At 37.3% G+C, this 15,340-nt stretch overlaps 1 protein-coding gene across 2 annotated transcripts in view; it reads left to right on the top strand.

Annotated features, from left to right (window-relative positions):
• Positions 1-15,340, top strand: part of POLR3B (RNA polymerase III subunit B) — a 74,636-nt gene that overhangs the window by 43,380 nt on the left and 15,916 nt on the right. For both annotated transcript variants that reach the window (XM_059472845.1, XM_059472846.1), the window contains 5 exons: positions 605-814; positions 2,640-2,798; positions 4,221-4,338; positions 4,795-4,937; positions 14,726-14,829. In XM_059472845.1, the coding sequence (XP_059328828.1) occupies positions 605-814; positions 2,640-2,798; positions 4,221-4,338; positions 4,795-4,937; positions 14,726-14,829 (734 nt within the window). The remainder of the gene's footprint in view (positions 1-604; positions 815-2,639; positions 2,799-4,220; positions 4,339-4,794; positions 4,938-14,725; positions 14,830-15,340) is intronic.

Here is a 15,340-nt window from a genome sequence, read left to right as displayed (position 1 = left end):
TTCTAGAAAGTAAATCACTTTTGGCTGCTGCTAGTGGTATGCTTTGTTTATACTTTGTCCCATTCTAACACAGGCTGCTGTTGAACTAATTATTGCCCAAAAAAGGAAGGAAATATGTTGTTGAAGATGAAGAGCTTGATCCACAGTTTCTCTTGAACTCAGTGATAGTCTTTCTGTTGGTTTTCATGAAATTTTGGATCAGGTCTCTGAAACACCAGTTGAACTCCACAAAAAAACCCAAACCCAGTGGCTATAAGAAAAATAAAAGCAAACACTTCATACTTGCATGATTCAGTGTTGTAATTAGAAAAAATTATCTTATCTGTATTTATTCAAGTGGCTTTTATTTCTTTTGTTGTTTTTCTATTGATGCTTAGATTTTTTCTGCTCAAGAGAAAATAAATCTTTCTGGGAGCTTAAATTAAGAAACTACTTATATATTAATAATATAAAATTCTTTTGGTTTGAGTAATTATTTTTCCCCTTCTTTTCTTGAAGAATTTCTGTGTGATTTTAGTTAATTGGCATTTTGGTAACTTTTTATCCAAAACATTCCTGGAAAACTCACTAATGTTCACTGCTTTTTTTTTTCTTTTACATGCAGGTACTATTGGATACAATCAAAGAAACAGGATAGATACTCTGATGTATCTCCTCGCCTATCCACAAAAGCCAATGGTAAAAACAAAAACAATAGAACTGATAGATTTTGAGAAGCTCCCTGCTGGACAGAATGCCACAGTTGCTGTGATGAGCTACAGTGGCTATGATATTGAAGATGCTCTTGTCTTAAATAAAGCCTCTTTGGACAGAGGTAAGATCCATCAACTCTTTCCCACTTCTCCAGTGTGTGTTCCAATATATATTCTAATAAACTTGTTTTCTCGTAGTGTTATCCTGTAGTAAATTTTATTGCAGTTATGAGCATTAGATCGTCAGTTAAGAAACTGAATTCCCAAACTGCTTTGAATGCTTTTGTTGGTTTTCTGTATGATTAGTGATCATAACTCCATGCATACAATAGTGTGGTGAAGATGCCAGCATGCATATAAAATTCTGAGTTTGGATATTATAAGAAAAAATGGCTAACTTCTGATCTCAAATAAAAAAGGTGTAAACACTTCGCTTAGAGAAAACATAAGACATGAGTTAATCTGTTCTGTTGGGCTTGCTTTTTAGATGTTTACCTGACCATTTGTTTGTTACTAACAAAGAGATCTCATTATTTCCACCAGTAACAAAAGCAGTAGATTAAATTAGATTTATGAATGTATTTAGGAAAGGAATAGAACCCGAGGCAGTTTGTGTCTTTGTGAGCTTGGTGTTTTGAGGGAGCAGTAGCAGTATTGCCTACTTTCTGAGAGAAAATAATAGTGTTGTCTAAAGCAAAATAATTTAGTGTTTATCCAGAGCTAAATTAATTACCTGCTTCCTTAAAAAAATATACCAGCTCTGTGGTGCAGTGTATTTTAAGTAAAAGTACATAAGTACCAAAGGGAAGGTGAACTAACAGAGACCCATGTTTGTGTAGATCTAGCTTGTCTCACTCTCTCCACATTACTTCAGCACTTCTTGTCAATGCTGCTGAGTGCTGGAGGGGAGTTGCCTGAAAACTTAGCCTCTCTTCTCTCACTTTTCTCCATAAATTCCTTGAAGAGTAGGCGCATAGTGCAGTGTTCAAACTGGTTTTAGTTTTGGGTGGCCAAAGTCAGATTCTTCCATCACTTTATTCCCCCCCCGCCCCCAAACGCCCTTCCTCCTAGTTGCTAGGCAGCACTAATAGTATTCCTAGGCATGTATCTTTGGCTTTAATGTCTGCTGCATTTAATTTATGCCTCCTTTTCTAAAACAGCAACAGGCATGATTTAAAAGTGAATGTTTTCTTTTCTGGTAGACTGGTAACATTTACAGGGAGAGCTGTGGTGCATGTCAGGAATTACTTGACATAATCTGAAGATATAGATGTACTGTATGTGGCCACAACCATCTTTCAAATGAGCTAAAACAACCCAGGATTATTAGCAAGCCTTGTTCTTGGCTCTCTGTAATTCTAAATGTGATTAGAGTCTTTAGTGTCATGGTTAGTTGCTGTACTTAGAGAGAAATTCCACAGGTGCTACTTTTCTCATCTAAAACCCACTAATTTTATAACAGTACATGTAATTTCAGGTGAGGAAAAAAAGAATAATGGGCTGATTATACTAATCACTCAGTACTTTCCTGGGAGACCAACTTATGCCAGCCACAAACATGAGTAGAAGTTCAGGTTTCTTAGAAATCATGAAAGGAAGAAGTGCTCCTCTCACGTTACTACAGTCCTATGTTACATCTTCTTGGAGACCACCAAAATTATTCAAGAGATTTAGTGATTCCAAGAGAAATGATGTGTGCAGAGATACAGAAGCAGATTAGCACAGTTCAGAATTGGACTGTGGTCCAGCATCTAAATAAAGTGTACATGATCCGATGTTCAAGTTGTGCACCACTAGGTATCTGTGTACAGCGTTATGCATATTCAAGCCAATGAATAATCTAACTAATAAAGAATATTTTATATTCCATAGCTCAGATTTTATCCTGGTCATGTGTTATAAGGGATCTTTGAATCCCTAGGCAGATGAGTTTGCATTTCATTGTAGGCTTTGGAAGGTGCCTTGTGTACAAGAATGCCAAGTGCACGCTGAAGCGATACACAAATCAGACGTTTGATAAAGTGATGGGGCCGATGCTGGATGCAGCTACCCGTAAACCCATCTGGCGCCATGAGATTTTAGATGCTGATGGTATCTGCTCTCCAGGTAGGTCAAACTGCATGTTCACTCAGGGCATGTTCATAGTCAAAGTGGAAATTAATATTCTGTCAGTATTTCTTGTGCATCTTGTGTTATACTTAGCCTCTTGGGAGTATTTTTGTCTTGAAGACAACAGTATTGTGATGGGAAATTTAAAAAAAATATTTCCTGAAAGCAGCATGTTACCAATCATTGGGGGGACTTTTGTACATGAAAAAAGTAGCTTTATATTTAAGTAGAAGAGTAAGATTTTAATAATGTGAATCTACTGAAGATTAGAATTTGTATTCTTATGTTCCCAAGCTTTTAATACTGAAGTTTTTCTCTGTTTCTCTGTCATATGCTGTTGTTTTCTTAAGGATAGAGATAGGCCCCTTATTATTTTGATAACATGTGTCAAAATCTCCTAACAAGATGTCAGTTAGTGCAGTTATTTGAGGAAGTAAAACCTTATGGTTTTAACACTTTAGAAATATGTTTGAAGAGAGATAAGAAAAATAAATAGGAATGTAAAGAGAGGTGTATAACTTTCCAATGATAATAGATTTGAGGAAGAATCCTCCCATACTGTCATCCTTTAGTTAGAAAATGACTTAATAGACCTACTAAGATCTAGTAAGAAAGGTGTTTTAAAGGGCATTAAACTTAATTCCATTATAGTACACAATTGGGTCAGTCTTGCTCCTTAACACATTACAATGGAGCTTTCAAAGTTAATTAAGGAAAAAAAGGCAAGAATCTTCTGAAGTATTAGGATAGATAGGACTGGGCTGGACTCCAGACTGAGACTGTTCTCAGCATGTAGGTAAAAACCTATTTGAGATAGTTCATGTGGACAGAAGAGACACAGGATGAAGATCAGTGTAATTTAGTGGAGGAGGTGGGAGGTAGATACTTGGTGTGCAGTTGTATCATTGGACATCCTCCTGATCTGGTTTTCAATGTAAAGAGGAGGATAAGCGAATGGACCAGGGAGAAGCTATATATGACATCAGTATCAATAGAAATACGAGGATACAAGGAGACTGACAGTAGTTTTGCACAGCTCATTGTGAAATGATAGGCTGCCCCAAATTCAGGTGTGAATTTCTAAAATTTGTCAGTTCAGTCATGACAAAGTATTCTCTGTTAATTTTCTCCATACTTAGAGCATATGACTTCAGATGCTTTTGTGCAGACTTTTGACCCAGGGTATGTTGAATAACTGTTCTCATAGTGCACCCAGCATGCAAGCAGTTCTGCTTTGGTTTACCAAAGAAAACTGGTTTAGTGATTCCCTTACCATTCAATATTTAGTAAAACAACAGAGCATACTTCTTGGGCATGTTCCTTCCAGTTTGTCTTCCACCTTTTTTTTTAAAGCTTAAAATGTATTTCTGACACAGTCAGATACATTTTCATAGTGCTTTTTTTTCTTGTTCTCTGTAGGTGAAAAAGTAGAAAATAAGCAAGTTCTTGTGAACAAATCTATGCCCACTGTGACCCAGACACCTCTGGAAGGAAGCAGTGTGCCTCAGCAACCACAGTACAAAGATGTGCCAGTAACGTATGTTGCAATATAATTTCAGAGCTGGGAAAATTACGTGAAGGAAAGTTGTCTGAAAAAATAGACTCGGTTCTAGAAAACTCTCTTCTTCAAATATAACTATATTTGGCTGTTGTTTCTTTAATTGAAGATCAACGGATTGGTAATATGTGAGGAAACTTTTGCTGTCAAGAAGAGCCCATGTGAATAAAACCCCATACCTTGTCCTTTACAAGTTCAGCTTAATTCTCTATTAGTTTCTATTGCAAATCTTAAAACACTTCTTTTCCAGAAACATGCTGTATTCTGGAACTTGTATGTAAATATATATGTATATAAGTATAAAATCCTTTTTCCTCATATGTAAGTTCCATAAAGATTACAGTTTGGTCAGGAGCTTGCCATGACACAGATAGTTGTCTGTAACTTTTGTTTTGTTCATAGAAGTAAAACCAATGTTTTGGCTTCTTTTACTAGGTATAAAGGCGCCACTGATTCTTACATTGAAAAAGTAATGATTTCATCAAATGCTGAGGATGCTTTCTTGATCAAAATGTTGCTGAGGCAAACCAGACGTCCAGAAATTGGAGATAAATTTAGCAGTCGTCATGGGCAGAAAGGTAAAGGACCCATTTAATAAAAATAAATTATTGTTGTATATGCCTACTATACATACATAATGTATGTTTCCATTGATTGGTTCAGATCTTTTATGAATACAGTGGTAGAAGGCCATATGCCTTTTTTTTGTTAAGTTCAACTAATTTAGCAGTTATGTTTCTGAAACAAAAACGTGTTAGCAAAAACTACTCTTTGTTGATCTATGAATCTGAAAAATACAGTAGTTTCCCCCAATTCAAACAAGTACAGGGCTTTTGAGGTTTGGTTGGGTTTTTTGTTTAAGTCACAATTTGTATTTAGGTGATAGATTTGTCAGTGGGTTGTCATAAACTGGGAAGGTTCTGAACAGACAGAAAAGAAGAGAGATGAAATGGGAAATTTGCGGGTCTGTGCAGGCATTCTGCTCTGAAGACAAGACTGCAGGTAGATAACTCAGAGCCATGGTGTAAAAGGGAAGCAAATCAGGAACACAGCTAGGGGTGCACCAGCCAAGAGCAGAAAGAAAGGAAATGTTTTTAAAAATACACCCGGGACATGATCTGGGGCAGCTCTGGATCTTCAGACCAAAACTTGAAAATGAGTGCCCACTTGGAAGCTGCTTGGTGTCGTGTAGTTCTCAAGTTTTAGTGTTACTTGGAAAATGAAAATCAGGGACCTACTTTTCTATCTGCTGAAAAGCAGCAGTGAACTCCCTTGACCTGAATATAAAAAAATATGAATATCAGATCATCCTCTGAATCTCAAAGAGCTAGAAGGTATGCAAAGGGTGTTAAGAAAGAAGTAACTGAAAACAGCCTGACTGTAACCAACTTAAAAGCATGCTTTGTTCCCATTGGTGTCAGTATGGGACAGGTTTTGATATGTTCTCATCATTCTGTACACTTGGAAAATCAAGATTTGTAGTATTTGAAGCATGACCTTCTGTGTTAGTGTATGTGCCGTGCAATTACCTGAGTTTTGTAATCTTGTTACAACTTTAGGTCTTATTTTGGCTTGAGAACATCTCTTGTCAGATGTGATGGAAAGGTAAAGATGTTGATGTTACCAAATCCTTTCCATTGCAGCCCATACACCCCTTACAGTCCTGTCCTAATAACTCCTGGCCAGTTATAACTGAAGTGAAATACTGCATCCCTGTCGTGAGATGCAGAGCTAACCACTGTAATCCACATTTCTGTGGAGTCCAGGTTAGGGGATCAGGATATCTACCTACAGCAGACCTGTCAATCAGAAGAGGTAAAATGGGTGCACAAGGCAGTAGTTGATCACAGTGACAGCTATTACCAGATACTGCCTCAAGTTTGTGTTATCGATAAGAATAGTCAGCCAGCCTTTCTCAGTACATCCAGCTCTCTGAAAGATCCCCTGTAATTCCACTGTGTCTTTCCACACACCCACAAAACTGTTTTTTAATTTTATTTATTATTTATTTATTATTATTATAATTACTCTGTATTCTCAGGAAATACTTCCATTGTTTCTGTTGTTATTAAGGAAGAGAAACTCTTCTGCTAAGCGTTGAAATGCTTTTCCTGATTGTATTTTCAAGATGGTTTTTGATCTAAAAATAGAAAGCTATCCCCACTGAGTTCCCAAGTGATTTGGAAATCAATACTGTTGAAGGTTTCAAAAAAGTAAAGAAGCAGCATTACAATCTTGACTTTCCTTATAAAACTGAGTCTAGTTCTTGCACTGCAGCCTTATAGGAGAGTTAAGATAAGTGAGGGGAGGAAGAGCTTCAGAGGCAACCAGGAGGAGTTGAGCAATTGGAATGTTCAACTGCACCATTCTTCCTTTTCTGAGGGAAGATCCTCCTTCAGGAAGATTTTGTGTAGGTTCTCTTTCTAATACTTTTTCAATCTTATACACAATGTAGTTGTACAGTGCTTAAAAACTTAGGAGCACTGTTGGAGCAATGACTATTTCTTGATAAAGTTTCAGCTTTGTCTAATTAAACCCTTCTCCTAAGTGGTATGCAGTATTTTAGCAGCAAGTTATTTTATAATAATGCAATCAGTACTGTGCAGGACAAATTTTCTTATTAGAATTTTTTTAAAAGCCTCCAAATTATGTTAAAGAAGCTGCTTGATTAATCATGATAAATATTTATGGGGATTTACTTCAAAAAATTAAGTAGGTTAGTTTTTTCTCCTAGTTTGGGCTATTAATGTGCACCAATTGGAATAGTTGAACAGAATGTAAATGAACTTTTTTTCATATCTCTCCAAAAAATAATAAAATGAGTGCTCCACAAATGTAGAACCATGGGTGCAAAAGGAAGAATGACAGAATGAAACAGAATTCTGTCAGGCAGGCTGCAGTATGGCTTCAGGGTGCTGAAGACCTTCCATATGACAAAATGCACGTAGGACATCTCACAATATAGAGCAAGCAACTACCTGTGGAAATCCCATGGTAATGAAAAGCATTATCCTTAAATGCTGTAGTAAACTTTTAGGGCACCCATAATTACGCCTGGCACTGCATCAGGTTAACAATGGCTGATCACCCTCTATCTGTGCTTGGGACTATAATAATAATAATACTAATAAAAATCCAAACCCATCAATTATTTAGAATGTCACTTTCAGCTTGGTTTTGGAGATACGAGTGTGGGAACATTGCAACAGTTGTGTTACAGAGTTTGTAGGCATGTGTCTGTAGCTGTCCCATACATCAGTCTCTACTAATAATCCCTTGTGATCAAGGGGGTGATCATATTCCAAATTACTACATTTTACTAAGACTCATAGCCTTCCTGGCAGTAAACCTCTCAGTTCACTGCCCTGTAGTGCATTATAGAAAAAGATGTTACAGTAAACAGGAGAAAGGAGGAATATGGAGAGGATACATTTGATAGATACTAAGAAAAATAACTGACAAGAACAGTACAGTTCACTGTTTTGCAGTTTAACAGTACAACGAAGAAACCAATACTGACAATAGCAGAACTGGAGAAAAGGCATGAAAAGGAAAGGGAAAACCTCCTTTGACAGCTTCTTAACATAACTTCTAGTATCATCCTCTGATATCAAACTGGGGAAGGATCAGTCTTATCAGAAAAATGTAGACAATCATGAAACAGAAATCATAATACTAACAGTTCAACTTTTTCTACTGAGACAGAATTTTTAATTCTCTCATCTTGGTCTGAATGTACGCAATTACAACTTCAAGTGTAATTTGTGACTGCTAGCTTTAAGCCTGCCATAGAGCCATTCGAACAGATAATGATCTTAAACGAGCAAGTACCTTGGTTCAGTAAGAAGAAAAAGCATATGTCTGTCTGTATTGTCAGTCTTTTTTTGTGGAATATATTTATTTTCTAGAAGGCATGGATGGAGATGACATCTGATTTCATGGAATCGTAGTAGGAGTGGGTTTTAAATAATTAAATATGTGCAAAATAAGAGATTGCACAAGCCATGTCTCAAACTTTTTGATGGTCTTTTTCCTATATTCCAAATTGATTTGTATTTCAAAGCTCTGCTTTGTCACTGGAGCAGAAGGAAGCAGAGTAAAGGAATTAGAAAGTGTCTGGGATACAACAGATTAAATCTCACAAACCAGCTTTAGCCTTTTGTTACAGAAAAGGCTTCCATTAAATATGCAGGTAGATTTTGTAGGCCTCTATAATAACACAGATCTATGTCACTGCCTCTGTATTTGCTGCCTTGTTTGTGTCCTCTCACATGTCAACATGGTATTGGCAAAGGTCACCGCTTCTGGCCGGTCCACCACACGCTCTTTTCACGTGAGTGTGTGTTTTAAGTACACTCCTTCCAAGCTGCCTGTAAAAGGTTGCCTGTCCTTCAAGGCTTCTCAGAAAGGAGTAAATAGGGAGAAGGAAAAAAAACCCAAACAAATGAGGCTGCCAAGTTGTGTTCTGAAAGGCAAATATTTTGCTTTTTTTTCATATTCATCTTCAAATTGGATGTTGCAGTAAGATCTTTGGGACTGGAACTGTCTCTATAGTCTGTAAAGTTATTAAGCTTCTAGTGTCTCACAAATAAATCCTCTCTGGTAGTTCTATGTTTATCCTGAACTGCAGGGCTTCGTTCTCACTATGTTGCATCATATATTTTCCAGAAGGATAAAAAAACCTTCTTTTGGTTAATTATTTTGTTGTTTTAATCTTGTATTCTTCAAGAAAAGTCACTTTTCAAAGCACAGAAGGCAAAAGGATTGTTAAGCTAAAGAAGCTTCATCTGAGTTCCATACAAAGTAAATTATTATATTTCCAGATTTCCTCTTGCTTTGCTACAAGTCACAATGAGGAAAAAGTTGGGCTCCTTTGATGTGAAAAAAAGCAATATAACACTTCTCTGAAAGAACATTTCTCAGTCTCTCATGTGAAAAAGGATTAACACCTCTAACAAAGGTCCTGTAGATCACAGAACTAAGCAGCAATACTGAACAGTATTCCTGAGGAGTGGAAAAACTGTATTTAAGCAAGAGATTGTTTGAACTTGCAAACAGAAGCTTTTTAATAGCTGAAGATCTAAGATAAAGGATTAAACCTTTCTGAAGTATCTGCACTTAACTCTAAAGACAAGGAAGCAAGTTTAAATTCATGAAAGATGGTTTTTGTTTTCCTAAATGAACTATGTTCTTTAGTGTCACAACAAAATCCATTCACTGCATTATAAACTACATAAACTTCATGACAATCCCTCTCATCTAGCTTGCTTACTTTTTGAAATTTTTAATAGTTTGAACATCTGCTTTCTTAACTTCATAGTGGAGATCAACCTACCTTTTCCTTGTAATAGGTACTTGTACAGTACAGATAAGCAGAACATTTAAAATAAAATGTTAGTTTTAAATGGCTACTTGTGTAATTTCCCCCCATGTTATAAGTCAGAATGAGTACTTTATCTCTAATAGAATGTCAGTGGGTTTATAGTAATTAAATGGTTCAAGTGGCATTAAAAAGAATTTGCTCTTAATCGACTGCAGGAATGTCAGATGATTAGTAGTTATTAGGCATCAAGGAAGGTAGGGATTTCTTACCGTGTTTTTATCTTCAGGGGTTGTATTTGAGAAAATGTCAGAATGCCATTAAAACTTCCCAGACTGTTTTTTTTCTATGTATTTTTAACAAAACCACTGTTTAGCTTGCAATCTTAAGAAGAAAATTAGAGCATTTTTTATCTCAAGCAGCAAACAGGTAACCTTCTGACCTTTTCAGTAAATCCTCAACTGACCTTCTGAAATTAGCGTGATTTAGCATTTTATGGCACAGAATAAAAATCTCTGTTTCCAAATAGTGTATCCTGAACACACATTTTATTAAGCTCTTGACTCATTCAGCCATGTGTATTTTGTAAAGTTCCTATGGTTATTGTTTTACAATAGCTGCTTCCAGAAACATTGTAAGGGTTTCAATTAATCAGCTCTTTGTGTGCTTCAGACTATGCAAATTTATCACATCAGACCATTCAGCAGCTCATGGGAAAGCAGTGTACAAACTGTATTGTCTTCTAGCACCTCCTCTCATTTAGAGTGATGTTTTTAATAAGAAAACTAATCAAGTTTACTTATGCATTATTTATCTGTTAATTTTAATTCTGTTCTTTACCTCTTATGTCAAATGGGATGTAGCAAGTGATATGATAGATCAGTGAATGATTCAGTATTGAACAAAGGTTATGTGATACAGCACTTTTTTCTTCTAGACTTCTTTTATGCTTAGTTAGCCAACGCAGTATGTAATTAGAGAGTTTTGAAGCAGCTGTGAATTCGTTGTTCAGCCTTACTAATTTTTTCAAATCTGTCACTTGTCCGTAACATACAGCGCTGTGTTACTGCTGCAACTTTGCTTAATTATGTGATGTTGTCTTATTTCTCAAGAGTATTTCCAAATTCTGGCAAATCTGGCAAAGCTAAAATAGACGCCTTTCAAGTCAGTTTTAGCGCTTTTACCACTGTATCATTAGAGCGAGTAAACAAGCACATTTAGTAACACACTTCTTTTTATCTTGCTGATAGAAACTGGTATTGCTGCTGCTTCTATTCACGTCATCTTCTTTGCTCTCTAATGTCCCTCCTGCTGGTAGTAATTAGTTTTCTATATTAGGTTGTTTTGACTTATTTGATGATTTTTTTTCATTTGGCATGTGTGTGTATAGAAGGCACCTTATCGTAGCCTGGTGAAAAACTTTCCCATAGTGTTGCGTTCTGTCCCTGCCCCCTCCCAGCCGCCCCCCTTCCCCCTCTGCGCCGAACCGCGCTCTTAGTCTGGCTGGGCTCGTGTTTGTCAGCAAACTGTAAAAGCAGCCGCACGAAAGGTGCCAGCTCTGGAAACCTGAGTTTCTCCTGATTAGGAAAAGAAACTCAGACAAAAGTACAGGGATGAGGGGCTCTTTATGCTGTCAGTGCCTTGTGGAGGTACATGGGTTTGAGATGCTGTCAGCATCGATGCTGATAGCGTGTGTGGGGCTGGGGGCCATTGTGCATAGTCAGGGGATTGTCATTTATTGGCTGCCATACAATAGCATTGAAAAACACTGCCCATGGCTGTTTTATACTTGCATATAAACCACTGTTAAACCACTGTGGATGTCTGATTTAAGGTTACTGTAATTTAAACTGTTACCCTTGCATTAAGCTGCCATGCTTATTAATCCAGGTTTTTTTTCCCTTTTTGATATTGTAAAAGAATTTCTTAGCATTTTCACTGATTTTCTTTCTAAGGCGACATTCTAAAATAGATACACAGAAGTTTCTTTTCTAGAATTTAATTTGTTTTTCAAATGAAAAGAAATTAGATGTAGCAAGTTGCTAGGTGCTTTCTTGTTCAAGCACGTAACCATCTTGTTAATCCACATTAAATAACAGATTTTGGTTTTTGTTTTGTCTGCAGCTTTTTCTGGCTGTTAGTACTTGATTCTGGTCCCAGATGAGACACCAGAATGTATAGGTGAGAGCTATTCAGTCCCACTGCAATATAGAATTTAGTCTCAAGTTATATTACTCAATTCCAGATGCAGCATATAAAAATTGTGAGAGAAAGGGAAGTGAATGAAACCAAATTATTCCATGTGTCCTCTATGAATGCTGAGGATCAATTTTCATGTGATGTCTAAATCAGTGACAGTTAAGAAATACTCACCTCTAGTAAGAGCCACAGAGCAAAACAGCCTCCTAGTTTGAGTGTGCCTTATTTATGAATATTGTATGGGGTGTAGTTGAGCAGCTCAGTTGAGAAATGCAGTTCATACTTGAACAGAATTTGGAACTTGAGGCTGTTTTAAATTCCTCTCCTTTACTGTTTTATTGGCCAGTTGCACGTGGTAATTCCACTTACATGGATTAATTCACTTGGTCACTTTTTTGCAGCTGTTTGCTTGTCTGCTACTGCTCTGCTGCAAAAAAAAAAAGAGAGAGTAGTAAATTGAGGAGCTTAAAGTGCAGACCTGTGAGCATTATTCTCCTAAAGAGCTTCTGAAAGCAAGCAATTGCAGAATAAAATCAAGTTTACATTTTGAATTAATTGCAGTTACTTACTTTTAGAAGTAGGATTGTATATAGGAAAGGTATCTTTCAGCTTTTTCAACATTTGAATGAACTTTCTTAAAACATAGGGTAGGAAGAAGCTTCTCTGTCCTCTAAATACACACAGACATGCTATAGATCTGCTACAGGCTCAGCAACTTATTAAAATACAGAAGCTTAGAACTAAGGCTTTATAGCTTTCCCTTTTTTCTTTTTTCCCTTTTTTTTCCCTCTGTAACATAGAAACTTTATAAATGGCCTAGTAAGCTTCACATTTCTGGATTCTGTCTAAATATTTTGTTTTTAACTTCTAAGCTCATTATGCTGTCTTTGTGTTAACTTGTATTAAAATCTGTCAGCTATGACTGGTCTCATAACCACAGTCAGCGGACCAGAATAAGTTAATTATTTACTTGTGTCACTAGTGCTCTTCATCTAATGAAATGCACAGCTGTGTTAGATCTGCAGTTGGGTGTGTAGGTCCTATTGTTACACAAGTCAGCGGAGGGTAGAAGCCGCTATGATGGAGAGCCCTCAGTTCTTTCTGCTGTTCTGCCTTTCTGTGTCGATTTCATGGATCTTTTATCATTCACTTTCACACAAAACAAACAACACAGTGGCTGTCTGCTATGGGAACCAGCTTGGCATATAAAAGGTTTTCAGAGCCTAAAGTAATTTTAAGTTAGCTGAGATTTAATTCTTGGCTTACAGGTGCCGTGAAGTCCAGATGCAACCTAATACTTTCTTAGATGTTAATGCAAATAAGGCAGAATATATGCACGATAATACACATATAACAGAGTATTTATGTGTAAAATTTAAGGCAAAAAAAAAAGAAGAGATAGTGCAAGGAAGAGATAGTGGGTTGGTTTGAGGGTTTGTTTTGTTTTGTTGTTGATTTTTTTTTTTATTTTCAGCAAAAGATTGCTCCTTGGCAGAGAAGAGCTAGAAGGATGTTATTGATTTATCACAGTAGAACAATGAAAATTAGTTTCAATAGGTTTAAAAACGAAATACAGCAGCACACACACCCTTGCCCCAGATGGTTTTTTTCTCCTCCCTTCCCCCATACTTACCATTCTCATTCTATTAACTACTGTCCCATACACCTATCCCTGTCTTGCTTGGACAGTGGAAGAGGAGCTCCCTCCTGAGCAGACGCCGATATCCCCCTGTGAGCTGGCTGGTCGGGGGATGCCTTTTTAGGGATGTAACCAGTACTCTCGGTCTTCCAGGAGCCCTCTCCACTCCAGGACTGTTCCCAAAGCCTGCTCTGCCACAGTTGCAGCAGGCTGGTCTCAAATAGCTTGCAGACTTTTTCAGCTCTAAGGGGTTCTGGAAGAAATTGTCCAGCTGAAACAGTAGCTTTGGTTCAAAGGAGTATGGGCTTAAGCAGCTGCATTTTAACACCTGAATTTGAATGTTAGATCTCTTAATGGTTTATAGCTGCAGTATGTTGAACTGCAAAATTCACTATAGAAAGTTATAAGGTTTGGAAGGAAAATGTTGAGATGCATGATGCATATTTAAAATGGATTTTCATGTTTCTGCTAATTCTGTCTGCAATATTTTTAGAGTTTGGAGGGTTTTCTTTGTTTTATATCCAATACTGATAGAGACTGAAAAAAGCTTCCAAAGCTTTTCAAGGGACAGGTTGTGTTCATGGACTGACAAAATAAAAGCAGCCTGTGGAGTGGATTGCACTTTGTAATTCATTGATAGCAGTCTTTACTCTGCAAACAGATGTTACCTGAAAAAAAATCTTTGTTATTTTTTATTTATTTTCCCCTACTTATCCCTGTCAAAGTCCCATTTGATGTGTTTTTATTGACAGTATTTTGCAAAGATACATATGATAAATAAAATTAAAATCAATAATAATTCTGTATGTCTAAAGGCATAACCTAAGAGGCCAAATTACTGATGTTTTTTTCCTTTCATGAAATTATAGCATCAGCTTTAAAAACTGTGTCTCTCTTGGGATATTCCAGTCTGATTGGACAGAAGCTTTTAGTTGCTTCTGAAAATAGGATCCAAAGCTTTCTTCCCAAATTTGCTAACTCACGATTGACTGTGAGCATTATATAAAGGTATGCTAATTTTACAATCCTGTCACTAGGGCTCTCTTTTCCTCTGCAGGTTGGGAGTACTGGTCATGGTAATGAGTCTGGGAGAAAAGTGATCCATAAGAAAGAGAGGAGGAGGAAAACACTAAAGAAAATCTGGTGATGAGCGTCAGCCCTGCTGGTGGTTTGCTGTTTTGTGAATTGAAATGTTTTCTCTTCTGCAGGGGTGTGTGGACTGATTGTTCCTCAGGAAGACATGCCATTTTGTGATACAGGGATCTGCCCAGATATCATAATGAACCCGCATGGCTTCCCATCGCGTATGACGGTGAGTGGGGCTGCTCCATTCACACGACGCTGTCCCCCAAGAGGGAAAGAGAAGGGAATCAGCCACTAAAGACAAAAAAGCTTTAAGTGTGATTTCACTGAGAATATTCTCCAGTCATCATGCCAGCACTTGCTCTGCTCTTAGTAGTCAGCCCTCTGTTTCACTGTTTTGAAACATCCTACTGTAAAAGGAGCAGGGTTGCAGGCTCTTTGTGCATCATACCCATTTTGTTCTGTGTCGAGCTAAGAGGGATGCTACTGAATACTTCACTTGCGCCTTTTGTGTTTGAAAATTTCTTGTTCTTCCTTCCCTATTGCCTGTGCCTACTAATCTGGCTGGGGCAGACTGTGAGGTGAAGGTTGGAGAGGAGCTTCAATTAGAGATGCAGACCTGTAAAACTTCTTAAATTATACACATCTCCCTGGAACTTAAGCGAGTCTTGCACCTGTGCTGCAGAGTCACTGCCTGCTAAACACCTCGCTGCCTGGCCTTTTTGTGGGACCTCAGTGCT

Source organism: Ammospiza nelsoni, chromosome 5 (assembly GCF_027579445.1).
Source record: "Ammospiza nelsoni isolate bAmmNel1 chromosome 5, bAmmNel1.pri, whole genome shotgun sequence".
Lineage (NCBI taxonomy): Eukaryota > Metazoa > Chordata > Aves > Passeriformes > Passerellidae > Ammospiza > Ammospiza nelsoni.
Note: the sequence above shows the minus strand (reverse complement) of the source record. Positions and strands in the feature narration are given on the sequence as shown.